Consider the following 16802-nt stretch of genomic DNA (forward strand, 5'->3'; position numbering starts at 1 on the left):
TTTATGACATCAGCGCTGATTGACATTGAGTTTCTATTATCTGAAACGTGTAGTATTGCTGTACCTCCTCACTTAAAACATTAACTGACAAGCAGCAAGTCTGAATCTCTGCATTATACATAGTAATTACACATTATGTCAATTTGTAAAGTTACTTTTCGATTCGTTATGAACGTACAAACACATTTCTGTCTAAAAACACCTCTGGAACATGTTTTGATGCAGTGGGCCATCAGAGTACTGGAGAAATATGAGTATGAGTTGTACAAAAACAGGTTATTTCAGGTGAGACTCTCTTCAGGTGTTTTTTTTATGAATCCATACAAGTAATTTTTGTTTTTCACAATAGAGCTTTGAAATATTAGTAGGCATATTTTTCCCAAACATATTTTCATATCATATAACACCTCTCTCACACGTTCAATCTCTTCTGTGCAATATATACAAAAATCTGATGTGATATAAAATTAATAACAAGTGCATTTAACTTAAATTTATTCAAGTGTGTTGGAAAGCAGACATATCTGATCCTCTCTTACTGATTTTACCATCCCAAAACAGTATCTGGAATACAGGATTATGTTTCATGATGATAAACTGGCTTTGATTTGGATCGTCATGATCTACCGTAAACTCTCTCTGTAGTTCTAAATGTAAAAACATAAATCCTATGAACCTGTATCTGATGTTCTATTGAAAATATGTTCGGTAAGCTGATTCTGAATAAACGACATAGAAACGTCACTGTCATGCAACATTATAGCTATGTTTCCATCCAAAGATGCGAATTAGATTTAGCAAAACCGGAAGATTTAATAAAAAATTTGCGAATATCCATCCAATAAGAACAAAATGGCCAAATATCAAAAATAAAAATGGAATTTGCTGCAGTAGATGAAGCCACTGTGGGCCTTTGTTCTTACAGTTGAAGTCAGAATTATCTGCCCCCCTTTGATTTTTTATTTTTATTTATTTATTTTTAAATATTTCGCAAATGATGTTTAACAGAGCAAGGAAATTTTCACAGTATGTCTGATAATATTTTTTCACATGGAAAACGGTGATCATTACAGCCAATCACAGTCAAATCTGTGGAGCAAGTGAACACATTGGCCAATCAGCATTATTCATGAGTCCACTCATCAGCGCTCCAAATGCTGCTTTTTCTAAACTTCACTACACTCTCAGAAATAAAGGTACGTGAGCTGTCACTGGGGTGGTACCTTTTCAAAAGGTACACGTTTGTACCTGAAGGGTCCATATTGGTACCTCAAAAGTATATAATAGTATCTAAAAATTTTAAGAGGCACATTTTTGTACTTTTTAGTTACTAATATGTACCCTTGAGGTATTAATATGGACCTTTTAGGTACAAAATTAAACCTTTCAAAAAGGTACCACCCCAGTGACAGCTCGCATACCTTTATTTCTGAGAGCGCAGTGAAGTTTAGAAAAAGCAGCATTTGGAGCGCTGATGAGTGGACTCATGAACAATGCTGATTGGCCGTTGTGTTCACTTGCTCCACAGATATGACTGTGATTGGTTGTAATGATCACAGTTTTACAGGAGTGCTTACATGGACACTGGAGAGTTTAAAGGCTGCATCTACATTATTGGCTATATTCGGTCCCTTTATGTGTGTGCCTAAATTTAAAAATCATTAGTAGTAATTTAAAAATAACTTGTAGACGTTGGTACTTCTGACACAGCCAGCACTGCAACCCTTCGTTAAAGCCTAACAGTCTCATGGCTTGACTATTAATTCAAAAGCAGCTCTCATACACTGTATGTTCCACACAATTCCTTCATGTTGTCCCAATACAAATGGATTAAATTAACTTAATTGTTTTTAAGAATTTAAATGAATTGAAGATAAAAAAATTAAGTTGGGTTGGGTTGATTTAGCTCATTTTAAATAAGTAGTTTGATCAAGCAGCAAAATAATTTTTTTAAGTGTAGAATAAGAAAACTGAATAATAATTAGATATCGGCATATTATTATACTCGCAGTCCTATGCTACATCCCCACAAGTATCACGGATCATATAGATTTTTAACCCAGAATATGAAAATAGGGGGGAAAAGCTCAAAATTCTCAAACTATTATCTATAGTTGAAGCTAACAGATGCTAGCGTTGACGTTAGCACCAACACAGACAAATCTGTTAAAATGCCTGAAAATTGAGTCCAGGGTTTTATGAGCTTTAAAACAGATGGATGGAAACATAGCTATTGTCACGTTTACTCATGCTGGTGTGTTTTTTGGTTTTAACAAGCACACCAACTATTTACAGAAGAGAGTCTTTCACCAGCATTTGGCCAGTGGAGCAAGAGGCGTCTTCGTTCGTCTACTGGGGCTGAAGATATCCCTCGCTTCCGACTCCAACCTCACGCCCGGCACCTTAAAGATGGACACAGCTGACAGAGAAAGAGAGCAGGTCAGAGAAACGACAGCACATACAAAGAGACAGCAGGAAACCGACGTTTCTAAGATTGCATAATCTCTTTTCATCTCGAGTCGGTGTTGAAAAAGGTTGCCAGCTTTGACAGTAACTAAGAAGGATTTGGCTTTGATCTGGCCTGTAACGGGACCGGATTAACCTTTGAAGCTGGAATGGCGTGCATTCCGCTTGTATAGTGAAATTCTCCGGCACTTACTGTCCCTTAGATGCATTAACGGAGGTGGAAGAGTGTTGAAATATGGGTGCAGCAATGCATCCTGGGCTGAAATCCTGTCCTTTGGATTCATCATCAGCATCTGCTGGGCCAGATCCTCCGTCTTATAAGGTAACTGAGAGAGCCTGAGCCAGTGTACACACACACACACACACACACACACACAGAGCGAGAGAGAGCTATGGGTCAGACATCCATTAGTGTGGGGGTGGCTGAAGACTTCTATACAAAAACCCTTCTGTTCCCCCTTGGAGCCAAGACACACACACATACGCGCACGAGCATACACGCATGAACTGGTCTTACCTTTTCCAGACATCTCGGAATTGCTGGGGCTTGCAGGGCAGGAACCACTCTATAGGAACACAAAGACACCTTTTTTAAAGCTTAACAGACCACCAAATCATCCAGCTCTGATCGGGTGTCTTCTCTCAGCACGTTAAGACAATCTTCATTGCTTACACTTCTTTGCGTTGTTCCGAACCTGCATGACTTCCAAAAAAGAGATGTTTGGCAGAATGTTCAAGCTGCTCTTTTTCATGCAGTGAAAGGGAGTGGTGACTGGGGCTACAGCAAGCTCCAACAGTCATCATTATTAAAGGAGTAGTTCACTTCCAGAATGGTTGGTCCCCCCCCCCCCCCCCCCGCCCCCCCATAGCAAACCACTGAAGGGCCTTATAAAAGTAAAAATGGTTCTTGCTATAAAGAACTGCTTTTCTGAGTGTCCTTCTGTCAGTGTCAGGCCACCCGGTCATTCCTGGCTGAAACCTGAGACCACACTCAGGCTTTAGCACACCTGCATATACCTGAGAGACCACAGCCGGTTCAGCCAGCTTCTCTACAGCACACTGTATATACACATACATCTAGAGCCGGCCGGCTTCAGTAAACCCACACTCATATGGTAGAAAATAAATAAATAAATAAATAAAAACTCTGGCTAAAATATGCTATATATATATTATACAACTGTGAGGCACAATAAAATATATTTTTGAACTCAAATGTTTTTCAGAGTCAAGAAAATACCTTACAGAGGTAGATAGAGATTCAAATTCATTCATTCATTTTCCTTCGGCTTAATGCTGATTTATACCAAAGCCCCTTTAAGACAGGTCATTTATTTCACTCGCCGGCCATCTTTGAAACGCCTCTCGGGCAGTATGCTGTATTCTGTTTGAATAGGAAAACATCAAATACTCAGAAACTGCTGGCCAAGCTTGAAGAGATTGAATTCCATATTAGGAATCACCAATAAAATTAAACAACAACTCTTCTCTTTAGTTTCATTTCTTAATGTCTGAATCACACAAAATCTGCATAAACTCACGTCTGGTCCAAGCCCCTCCCCTGGAGTATCGTCAGACTGTAGCGATCGATGATTGCCTCCTGTACTAGTAGGCGGGCTTTATTCGCAATATATCGATCGATGATTGGCTCCTGTACTAGAAGGAGGGGCTTCATTTGCCATATTGACCTTTACATTTTGTCACGAGTGACACGTCTTGTGTATTCTAGAGTCTTTGTTTATACATCTGTGTCGAGTGATTGGCATGACCCACAGCGCCTGCCTTGCACATAGCTGTGCATTTATACTTCTGCGTGCTGTCTGTGTTACTCTGCAATAACACTTCTGAAACACTTTTCAGTGTTTTTATGTTCCTGTGTGTCGAGTTTCTTCGCTGGTGTTTTGTTTTTTCTGAACGCTACCTTAATGTACAAGTAGCTAAAACTCGCTCATTTTGAGGCAGGAACTGGCGGATGTGCAACAACTTTAATCATAAGGTAAACACAAAACAAAACTTTACATCTGAAGCTCCTTCAGGGGACTCGACACTTGTAAACACTCACTCTATCTTGCAGCTCTCAGAACTGCCCACGCTCGTCAGCGCTACCAAGCCAATCAATCACAGAGCTTCCACTACACATTGTTGCACGTGTAGTTACATTTTTTGAGAGGTGCAAGTCAGCGTCGGTGTCAGCCATAGCGAGGGCTATGCGACCACGCGAAGGCTGCGCCGATGCATACGTGTGCGCTTGACACAGAGGTATAAATCATGATTATTTATCAGGATTCGCCACAGTGGAATGAACCACCAACTTATCCAGCATATGTTTTAAGGCTGATTTATACTTCTGCGTCAAATGCACACGTATGCTTCGACGCTGATGCGCACATCTCAAAAAATTTACACGTCCACATAGAAGCATTTGTTTTGTGTTTACCTTATGATTAAAGTTGTTGCATGTCCACCGGTTCCCGCCTCTCAATGAGCAAGATTTAGCTACTTGTAGCGCTCAGAAAAAACTAAACACCCACAAAGAAACTCGACACGGAGGAACGTAAAAACATACTGCCAGCTATCATTTCGGAAGTGTTATTGCAGAGCAACACAAACAGCGCACAGCTGACGCCAACGCTGATGCGCAAGGCTGACGTGTTAACCTTATGATTAAAGTTGTTGCACGTCCGCCGGTTCCCGCCTATGAATGAGCGAGTTTTAGCTACTTGTACATTAAGGTAGCGTTCAGAAAAAACAAAACACCAGCAAAGAATCTCAACACACAGGAACATAAAAACCTACCGCCACCTAGCGTTTCAAAAGTGTTATTGCAGAGCAACACAAACAGCACGCAGAAGTATAAATGCACAGCTACACGCAAGGCATGCACCATGGGTCACGCCGATTACTTGAAGCAGAAGTATAAATCAGCTTTTATGCAGTGGATGCCCTTTCAGCTGCAACCCAGTCCTGGGAAACACCCATACACTCTCACATTCACACTCATGCACTACGGCTAGTTTAGTTTATTCAATTTACCTATAGCGCATGTCTTTGGACCTGTGGGAGAAACCGGAGCAACCGGAGGAAACCCATGGGAACAAGAAAAGAGCATGCAAACTCCACACAGAAATGCCAACTGAACAAGCTGGGACTCGAACCAGCAACCTTCTTGACGTGAGTCGACAGTGCCAACCCCTGAACCACTGAAAATGCATATTATATATTCATTCATTCATTTTTAGTCCCTTTATTAATCAGGCGTTGCCACAGCAGAATGAACTGCCAACTTATACAGCATATGTTTCATGCAGCGGATGCCCTTCCAGATGCATCCCATCACTGGGAACCATATTATGTATATACATATATATATATATATATATATATATATATATATATATATATATATATATATATATATATACACATACACATTAAATATATTATAATGTGTTTTATATATACATTATAGATTACATTATACACACACACACATACACAAAACAGACACCCCATATGGCCTGCCAGCGGTTTCCCTACCCAACACACACACACACAGCATCTCCATCAGTGGCCACACACTCCAAATGAGGCAAACTTCCCAAAACCGCCTCACTTTGCTCATTTGTGCACCTGTGTAATGAGTTTACACTGTATTTCCAGCACTGCGATGGAAAGACACGGACCCCCGTCCTCCAGGAGTGTGTGAAGGTGTGTGTTTGTGTCTGACTCAAAGGTGTCAAGTCATCTCGTGGCCAACACAACCGCGAACAGAACACCTAAACACACACAGAAAGATTTCGACTGGAAACACAGCTTCAGCACAACTCTGTGAATTTGCTCTAGCGTGTTTCTGTTTTGTATGACTGCATGTTATTGAAACGACAGGCCCTTGGCAGCAAGCTTACACCCACATAGAGCCAAACACACACATACACACACACACAAATACAGTGCCCTCCACTAATATTGGCCCGCAAATAAGCCCATTGCGGCTGTTAAAAATGTCTTAATTCTTTCATTTTTAGATGTTTTGCTCATAATATTAACAAAGATCTCTGCTTTCATTGAGAACAAACAATTACAAAGACAACACAGTTTTGTCAAATTCATTCATTAATTCATTCATTTAGTCCTTTATTTATCAGGGGTCGCCTCAAAGCAAGAAGGTTGCTGGTTCACGTCCCTGGGCCAGTTGGCATGTCCCTGTGGAGTTTGCATGTTCTCCCCGTGTTCGCATGGGTTTCCTCCAGGTGCTCCAGTTTACCCCACAGTCCAAAGACATGCGCTATAGGTGAATTGAATAAACTAAATTGGCTGTAGTGTGAATGTGAGAGTTTATGGGTGTTTCCCAGTACTGGGTTGTGGCTGGAAGGGCATCCGCTGCATAAAACATGCACTGTAAAAAATCCACCTTAAAAAAGGTGAAATTCCTTGTTTGTTTGTTTTTTTTGTTGGTTTTGCAAAAATGTCAGCAAAAAAGTAAAAATGTCTGCATGACTACATTTAAGACATTTAATTAACCTTCTTAGATTAGTTTTGTGAGCAAAACATTGCAAGTTCACCCAAAAAAGCTTCTGCTAACTTGTTACTTTAAGTTGAGTTAATCTCAGACCTCCTCACCTGAAAAAATAAAGGTTGCAGTATTTCTAACCCTAACAACAATGGCAGTAATAGTACAATTATTAGGACAATAGTAACACCAATAATAACATTAATGTCATTATTATTAACAACAACAACAACAAAATACTACTGCAGTAATGCTAAAGTAATCTGAAATGATTATTTATTTGTCATTTATCTCACAGCTGCAGAATGAATTTTTATGTGAATTTCCATAGCACATTTACCCAGTTCGCTCTTTAAAAGAAACTCTTAGCGCATGTGGAGTGTTTACTTGTATTTAACTGACATGTATATATGTATACGGATGTTTTTTCCTAACAGAAATGAAAATGAAAATTCAAATGCTTAAATAGATCAAATAATAAATCGAACTTTCAAAACAGCTACCTAAATGATAAATCAAACGCTCAAACGATCGAATAATAAATCAAAATGCATTATCAAAAGAGAAATCAAATGTATTTGATGTTTAATTTTTATGAACAACTCAGTAAAATCCATTAATAATTAAATGAGAAATCAAATGCTCAAACTATAAAGCTGCAATCACACTAGCCTTTTCTCCCCATAGACCTCGATTCGTACACATGCCAATGCGTCAGACCGAAAACGCAAGCTCGTGTGACAAGTTTCGCAGTTCGCTGCTTTGGAAAGTTCAAGCTTAGTGAACTGTGACCTGCGAAATCGCATCACGTGATTGCGTGAGACAAATCAAAGATCAAAACATGACCTCTCTGGACAGAAATTTAAAACATGGACCAAACGCTCGCTTTTTTAAAAAGTCTAATCATCTTGTTTAATCCTGCCCCTTTTCGCAGTGCTGTACGACAGAATTTCACACGCACAAACATTAATGTGACTGCAGCATAATTCAGATGGAGGAATCAGTTTCTGATTACACACACGCACAGCTGGAAGCTCATGATGGACTGATTACTAGGACTATAAAGACATCTTACTCACACAGACTCTTTGCTGAGTCTTGTTTTTCCCTGTGAAGCAATACAAAGTTTGTCCTGCCATGTTTTGATCCTTGTGTTGTTTACCGTTATTGTTGTTTTGCCTCCTGTCCTGTTTCTAATTTTATGTTTTGTTAACATTTGTCTCTGTTTTAGTTTTTTTTTTTCAATTGAACTATGTTTGTTTGTTCTAGTAATGTATTATTTCTTAGTACCAATTTCCAAATGAGTTTTTTGTTCACTCAACTTCAGATATTTTAGGTCAGTCCAGCTAATGTTTTCAAAAGTTGAGTACATGAGAAGGGCGTCACGGTGGCACAGTTGGTAGCACGATCGTCTCACAGCAAGAAGGTCGCTGGTTCGAGCCCCGGCTGCGTCAGTTGGCATTTCTGTGTGGAATTTGTATGTTCTACCTGTGTTCGCGTGGGTTTCTTCCGGGTGCCCCGGTTTCCAAGGCCTTGCAGTTCAGGTGAATTGAATAAGCTAAAATGGCCATAGTGTATGTGTGTGAATGCAAGAGTGTATGGGTGTTTCCCAATGTTGGGTTGCAGCTGGAAGGGCATCGCTGTGTAAAACATATGCTGAATAAGTTGGCGGTTCATTCCGCTGTGGCAACCCCTGATTAATAAATGGACTAAGTCGAAAAGAAAACGAATGAATGAATGAGGACATGAGAAAAAAACAAAAGGAAATAAGGATTATGTTTTTTGTTCACTCAACTTCAGGCATTCCAGTTCTGCAGACAAAAAATGTTCAGTTGGCACAACTTAAAAAGTTTTGTTACAGAGTAGTTCATCTCTCCAGAAAACTAATAAATAATCTTGTTAACCCAACTAAATGTTTTTGTATTACTGACAAATAATTTTAGGTCCGTGCACTGAGTTGAGTGAACAAGAAAAAGTGAAAGGAAAGGATTATGGAAATTTTTAAAAAAATTTTTACAATCTGCAAGAATAGTTGGCGGTTCATTCTGCTGTGGTGACCCCTGGTAAATAATGGACTAAGCCGATGGAAAATGAATGAATGAATGAATGAATGAATGAATAAATGAATGAATGAATGAATGAATGAACAAGCGAAGGGTGAGTAAACGAGTGCAGGATTTTCATTTCTGGGTGAACTGTCCCTTTTAGGATGTAGTTTTTACTGATCTTTTATTACTTTCATGACTGTAACATTACAGTGAATTTAATTCAAACAAAATGTTTTTAAATGCCATAAATAATATGATTTAGATGTTACCACATGAATGACATTTATGTTATATCATAGCTGACACATCTGAGAATACAGACACACACACCTGGTTTATAGTTCGGCAGATCACTGACACCAGGCCAGATCTCCTCAGTCGGGACACCAATGACCTCAGAAGGAAAGATGAATAACACAAAGAGATGAGTACAATTATGTTAATAGAAGAGAAAGTCCATATAATTATAGAAGACTCACTGTCCAAATCTTCAGCAGCTGCTCAAAAACATCAGCGACTCCAGGAAACGCTGGTGACCCCTGTAGCATCTCTATGAAAATGCAGCCGGCTCCCCTGAAGATACACACACGCAAACAATTATTTTTGCAGCTTGCTACTTATTTAAAATGAGCTGAATCAACACTTGTTTTTTTAACAACTTAATTGTTTTATGTTCAATCTACTTAAATTTGAAAAAATAATTAAATTAATCGATTTGTGTTGGGACAACATGAAGGAATTGTGTGGAACCCAGCATCGTGTCCACATCAGATTATAGATTCAAAAGTGATTTGTGAACATAGAATGAATATAAAATGCAAGTAAAGTGTCTGCTGTAATGTTTCAAAAATCTTTGTTAATATGTCAAAATATGCGTGAAATTATGTTCAATTCTCTAGATACAGTATAAACCTGACAAAAGTCTTGTCGCCTATCCAAGTTTTAGTATCAACTAATAATAACTTGACTTCTAGATCATTTGGTATCAGAAGTGTCTTATATGAAAGGCAAAGGCCTTGAGATTATGATTATTTTATCCAACTAAAATATGATCATGTCTTGATTTTTATTTATTTAATTTGCCCAGTAAGGTCTGACTTTGCTTAGACTAAAGTCTTGTCACTTAACAGTAATGTACAGTATAGAATATAAAGTCATGGTGCTGATGAAAAAGAACTAATATTGTGTATGACTCCTATGAGCTTGGAGGACTGCATCCATACATCTCTGCAATGACTCAAATCACTTATTAATAAAGTCATCTGGAATGACAAAGAAAGCGTTCCTGTAGGACTCCCAGAGTTCATCAAGATTCTTTGCATTTATCTTCAATGCCTCCATCTTACCCCAGACATGCTCAATGATGTTGACATCTGGTGACTGGGCTGGCCAATCCTGCAGCACTTTAACCTTCTTCATTTTCAGGAACTTTGAAAAATCGACCTTCTGCCGCTTTTCAAAATGATCAACTAGAAGTCGAGAAGTTATTATTTGTTGCTCTTACAACTGGGAACGACAACAAGAATTGTCAGATAGTGTATATGTCTTTTAATATACTACAGTTACTATAGAATGGTTCAAAAAGACTGTAGTATTTACTATAAATTACAATAGTCTTTTTTATGTTGGCTGTTTAAACATTAGGTGTAATCGAAATATTTCAAATAATATAAAAAGAAATACCCCAACAAACTGTCAGGACTTTAAGAACAACCACTGCATGCCACTAATCCTGGATTAATGTTGCTCTCACTGTTATGAGCCTAACTAAGATGACTGTGTGTGTGTGTGTGTGTGTGTGTGCGTGCGTGCGTGTGTGTGTGTCTGTGTGTGTGTGTGTGCGTGTGTGTGTGTGTGTACAGGGACTCACCAGATGTCCAGGGCTGTGGAGTAATCTGTGGAGCCCATGAGAACATCTGGTGGACGGTACCATAAAGTCACCACCTCAGCAGAGTATGTTTGACATGGTATGGACTTCGATCGGGCCAGTCCTGGAGAAACAATAGGCGCATCATAGCTTAATTTCACATTAATATAAACACATTCTTTTATGGTCAAGTGTGTGAGGGGTCCCAGCATTTTTTTATTTAAAAGAAGCCTAACAGACATCTAAACATAGAAGTCTAGACAGAAACAAGGCTAAATTTGGGCAGTGACTGAAAATCAAATAGACGTCTAACAATTACCCAAAAATAGACTAGTCATCAAATACACAATAATGAATGACTACACATGTAAAGTCTGTATAATTTGTCTGTTTGATGACTATAGTCTAGTTTTGAACTATTCTTAGACATCTACTAGATTTTCACTGACAGCCCAAATTTAGCCTTGTTTTAGCCAATATATCTGTTTGGACATCTATTAGATGTCTTTTAAACACATTTTTTAAAATGGGTTTGCAAATGCATAGCTTAAAGGAACACACAACTTTTTTTGGAAAATGAAGGTAGAAAATCTAACCCATTCAGCCTATCTCTGGGTCTGGCGGGAGCACTTTTAGCTTAGCTTAGCATAGATCATTGAATCGGATCAGACCATTAGCATCTTACTCAGAAAATTTCCATAAAGAGTTTTGATCATTTTCCTATTTAAATCTTGACTAATGCGTAGTTATATTGTGTGTTTAGACTGATGGAAAATGAAAAGTTGCCATGATCAATATGGCTAGGAACTATTCTGGCTAGCTAACTAGCTAATTGCACTGCAGTGTTTCATTTACCATGGTCTTAGTACAAGATATAATTACAGAATAATCAAGCTTCAAATATGAAAATGAGCAAGACTCTTATTATAATTTTTTTATAAGATGCTAATGGTCTAATCTGATTCAATGATTTAGGCTAAGCTAAGCTAAAAGTGCTAACTATTGTACATTTTCAAATTTCCAAAAAAAGTTCCTTTAAGCTATGCACATTCAAACATATTGAAAAACGTGTGTTTAAAAGATGTCTAATAGATGTCCAAACATATAGATATTTGTTAAACAAGGCCAAATTTAGGATGCTAATGGTCTAATCTGATTCAATGATTTATGCTAAGCTAAGCTAAAAGTGCTCCCTCCAGACCCAAAGATTATAATAATGGATAAAAATAGTAAAACTCAACCTTTTAACTCTAGGGGAGATGTAAAGTGAGCCTATTTCCAAAAGATTTGCAGTGTTCCTTTAAGCGAAACTTACCAAAATCAGCAAGTTTAAGTTCTCCCAGATAGCTGATGAGCAAATTCTGAGGTTTGAGGTCTCGGTGCAGAATTCTTCTGCTGTGAATGTAAGACAACCCTCGCAGCAGCTGAAACATGAAGAGCTGAAGAAACAACAGAGTGACTGGAAAACCTTGCATATTTTGTCACATTTTATTTTTTTGTGTGACTGTGCATGTTTGTTTACCCTGATGTTATAGGAGTGAAGTCCACCAGGATGCTGAATCATATACTGAGCCAAATCTGTTTGCTGAGAGACAGAAAGATGTTAAATATGACAAACAGATTGACAAAATAACCTGAAAGGTGACTTTTTGTGTCTTAGACTCACCACATACTCAAAGACAAAGGTGAGAGACTCTCTCGTGTGGATGATGTCATGAAGCAAGACTATGTTGGCATGTTTAAGGCCTTTTAACAAGGAGGCTGTGGATAAAGACAGATAACACTGGCACAGAGCATCAACAATTGCACAATGCAGGGGAGAATGGGGTAAGATGTGCCACTTGTCACTTTGGTTGTCCTCTACAAATAAGAATTTGTCGTAAACAATACATTTTGAACACAAAACAGCATCTAGTAGACATCTAATATTAGTCTAAAAATAGACTAGTCATCAAATACACAAATATGAATGACTACACATATTAACTCTGTCTAATCTGTGTATTTGATGACAAGTCTAGTTTTGGACTATTGTTAGATGTCTATAGATTTTCACTGACAGCCCAAATTTAGCCTTGTTTTAGCCAATATCTCTGTTTTGACATCTACTAGATGTCTTTTAAACACATTTTTTTTAAAATGGGTTTGCATATTCATAGCTTAAAGGAACATTTTTGGAAATTAAATTAGAAATTTTTGAATCCATTCAGCCTATCTCAGGGTCTGGTTGGAGCACTTTTAGCTTAGCTTAGCATAGATCATTGAATCAAATTAGACCATTAGCATCTCACTCAAAAATTTCTAAACAAATTTTGAAAAATTTCTTTTTTTAAGCTTGACTGTTGTGTATTTAGATTGTGTGCTAAGAGCGATGGAAAATGAGAAGTTGCTATAGTCAATATAGGAACTATACTCTGATTCTGGCTAGTTAACAGCGCTGCAGCTTTTCATTTACCATTGTCTTAGTATAGTAGAAGTTTAGCATAGACCACTGAATCGAATTAGACCATTAGACCAGTTTGGTTGTCCTCTACAAATAGGAATTTGTCGTAAACCCTACATTTTGAACACAAAACAGCATCTCGTGGTTAGGTAGAAGCATGCCTGCTGGTTTGTGCTGGTTAGTGCTTTTCATATGCTGTTCCCAAACAGAAACCAGCAGCAATGCTTCAGAACATACCTAACCAGTATAAGCAGTTTTTTTAATAAAAAAGTGAAATCAGCAAGATATTGAAAACTTACATTCTACAATGTTGTTTGATTAAAAAAATATAAATATTATTGGAATTTACAGTAAATATTTTTAATTTAATATACAGATATGAAAAAAAAACCTTCAGTCATTCAGTTCTCTTGATTTAGATTATGTGCAGTTCTCATGGAAATGCATTCTGGCACATCTTACCCCATAGTGCCCTGAGTGTGTATAAGCACTTCTCTTTCTTGGTTGTGTGTGATCGTACCTTCTCTGATAGCTGTGAATGGAATTCCTTCTTCAGTTTTCATGTGAATCACCTTTAAAGCCACAAGATGACCATTTATCCTGTCCGAAACACAGAAAAAACTCAACATGATCCACAATGTACCTGCACATCCTATAGCAGAATATATGTAGAAAATACACATTTAAAGTGTCCCTATTTTGCTATTTTAAAGGTTCCCACTTTTTTTTTTTGGTGGTTGTGGTGGTCAAAAAGCAGTATAACTATATATTACAAAATAGCGATTTTCTCATAGTGTCTGAAATAGTACAAAGATCTAGTCCAGGGGTGTCCAAACGTCATCCTGGAGGGCCAGCTCCAACTTGCCTAAACACAGCTGCATGTATATTTCTAGAAAGCCTTATAAGAGCTAGCTAGCCCAGGTGTGTCTGATTGGGGTTGGAGGGCCAAGTTTGGACACCCCTGATCTAGTCTCTCTAAAACCCTCTCAAAGTGTGCTCTGCTCTGATTGGTCAGATGAAGCAGTTCGTTATTATTTGCTCTACCACTTACACTGCACGTTGGAAACTAAGCAACTTTCAGCAAAACTTTCAGAGTATTCTTGACATGTCATCAACATGAACCAATCAGTTACAGCTACCTTTGAAGGGTCTTTAGAGGGTCTCATAAACTGGAATTATACAATTAATGTTATAGGTTTGTGCAGAAAGTAAGACTGGGATTATACTAGCGATTCATTTTAGGCAGTTTTATTTTTGAAACTTTGCTGACTTTTTACATTCGCAAACAGCTCTAATTTGCATGGTGGGTAATATCTAAAAAAAAAAAAAAGAGGAGCCTACTTCAGGACCATAGACAGCCTGGTAAAAGGGGTGTTTTTTTTGCAGTAATTTTCTATTTAATTATGAGGTTTAAGTACTGCATTTTAGTGAGATTTTAGGGACTTTTTTGCTGGATTAGCTTGTCAGATGGTCACACTTTTTGATGTACCAAACACATTTCCTAAAGATTTAGAATAAAGAAATATGAAAACAATACTTATTTTTAAAATACAATTACATCATATATCATTAGGGGAAAAATATGAATCTGTTAAAGTTTTAAATTAAAAACTTAGCCTGTCTGTTATTAGGCAAATAACATTAATGGATTACTTCAGGGATAACAACAACAGCCTAATAGGTTTTAAAAGTCATTTTAATATGGGCTGCTTTCGGTGTTTCTCAACATTTTATTGGTCATTTTTTCTAAATTTTTTTTCCCCAAAATTTAGAATAAAAGTTACTTGTAAAATGTTTTGTCTATTTGACAACAATACAGTGAAATTTGACTTTACTTGCATCAGATTTTCTTGGTCTTACAGCCTTTTTCGATGGGTTATTTTGATAATTTATGTTGGCATAACAGTCAAAATAGGACAAATGAACTTATGTATGGGACAAACTCTGAAACTTTGTCGGTGGGGGGATTGGGGGTTGGGAATGGTGTATTTCGAACCACCTAAACCCCCCTGGCTACAGGCCTGTACTTATTTCTTCGATTTACTTTTATTCATCATCTGGTTAAATGCCATCAATCTGGTATAATACACCAATGGCTACTTCCTGCTTCAATAGGAATAATGCTGCATAAGAGAGAAGACCATTTCATGGGGTCTTTCTGTTTAAATTTCTGATTGATGGTGGTTTTGTAGTGATTCGTGATACGATTCAGGTGAACAGATTCCACTTTTAGCACATAAATAGCTGAAATGATGCTAAATGTGAAGTGTTTCTTCTTCTTCTAAAAAAAAATAGGAGTACATAAGTGCACGCCTGTTTCTCATTAAAAAGTTTGTGTTGTTTCACAATTTCAAACTGAAGGCCTCGGGTGGATATTCATACATTTGCAATATGACCTTATAAAATGAATCCATGTAAAACAAGCTGCCAAAAAGAAAAAAACTGCCCACAGGGAGGCAATGAAAAGAATCATTTGCTGTCTATTATACAGAAGAACAAAGCCATGGGGTGTATCTGAATAATGTGCTTGCGAACTAAATACACTGCTATTAAGGTAAAACATCCATCTTGCCTCAGTGAATAATTGTATCCCCCCTGGCAACATCTAAAGGAGCTCTATTAATTACACTGTTTGGGAAGGTTTTGAGTGCATTTTGCCATACACTTTTTTTTTACTACTAACCTGCTAATTCCTTTGTAAACTGTGGCATATGTGCCCTCTCCAAGTTTTTCCAGATTCAGATAAGATGTTGCATTCCCAAATTGTAGGCCAGTTTTCTGTGAATGAAACGGACACAGCCAAGCAACTGAAGTGAAATGACAAGACTTTTATTATGTACAGTAAAAAAAAACAGACATCGTAATATTTAATCTTTCTACGATAAACAATGCGAGATAAATATAATTCCTCAAAATGACTTATCCAACTCAAGTTCATTCTGAAAACGTACCACTATATGTATTTCTATAGAGCACCAGATACGTCACAGGAGCTATATTCTTTGAGATACAGTATATCCAACTGCAGACCCACAGACCCACAAACATTACAGGCACACACACAATCTTGCACACACGATATAGGCAATCCATATATGGTTAATGACGGATCAGTCTTCTATTTTTTTCTTGTTTAATAACGACTAACTGCTTAGGAGCATTATCGTCACCTACTGAATTTCACAAATATGGCGATCGAGACCGCCCGTGCTACGATTGCCATTCATTAGACTGTGAGCCGTTTAGGGTTTCCTATTTCTGTCATTATTTCATTATTATATTGTAACTGTCATTTTAACATCTGTGCAGTTTTGGAACTCAAATTATGTAAATTAAAATAATTAGTAATTTATGACTTTATTCACGTGTCCACATACACAAAGAAAACATAATGGACCGTCTAATTGTATAGGATTAAGTAATAAACCAATTCAGGATCTTAATGTAGTCATAGTTAAAATCGTTTTG

The 16802-nt window shown here is 37.6% G+C and overlaps 1 protein-coding gene across 2 annotated transcripts in view; it reads right to left on the reverse strand.

Annotated features, from left to right (window-relative positions):
• Positions 1-1529: 1529 nt before the first annotated feature.
• The window catches only part of cdk15 (cyclin-dependent kinase 15), a 45286-nt gene continuing 30013 nt past the window's right edge, over positions 1530-16802 (reverse strand). For both annotated transcript variants that reach the window (XM_056459536.1, XM_056459535.1), the window contains 11 exons: positions 16018-16112; positions 13855-13934; positions 12558-12652; positions 12414-12476; positions 12207-12330; positions 10895-11015; positions 9504-9597; positions 9355-9418; positions 2984-3032; positions 2660-2802; positions 1530-2419 (listed from right to left, as the gene is read on the reverse strand). In XM_056459536.1, the coding sequence (XP_056315511.1) occupies positions 2307-2419; positions 2660-2802; positions 2984-3032; positions 9355-9418; positions 9504-9597; positions 10895-11015; positions 12207-12330; positions 12414-12476; positions 12558-12652; positions 13855-13934; positions 16018-16112 (1041 nt within the window). In that variant the 3' untranslated portion in view covers positions 1530-2306. The remainder of the gene's footprint in view (positions 2420-2659; positions 2803-2983; positions 3033-9354; positions 9419-9503; positions 9598-10894; positions 11016-12206; positions 12331-12413; positions 12477-12557; positions 12653-13854; positions 13935-16017; positions 16113-16802) is intronic.

Source organism: Danio aesculapii, chromosome 6 (genome assembly GCF_903798145.1).
Source record: "Danio aesculapii chromosome 6, fDanAes4.1, whole genome shotgun sequence".
In the NCBI taxonomy this organism is placed as follows: Eukaryota; Metazoa; Chordata; class Actinopteri; order Cypriniformes; family Danionidae; genus Danio; species Danio aesculapii.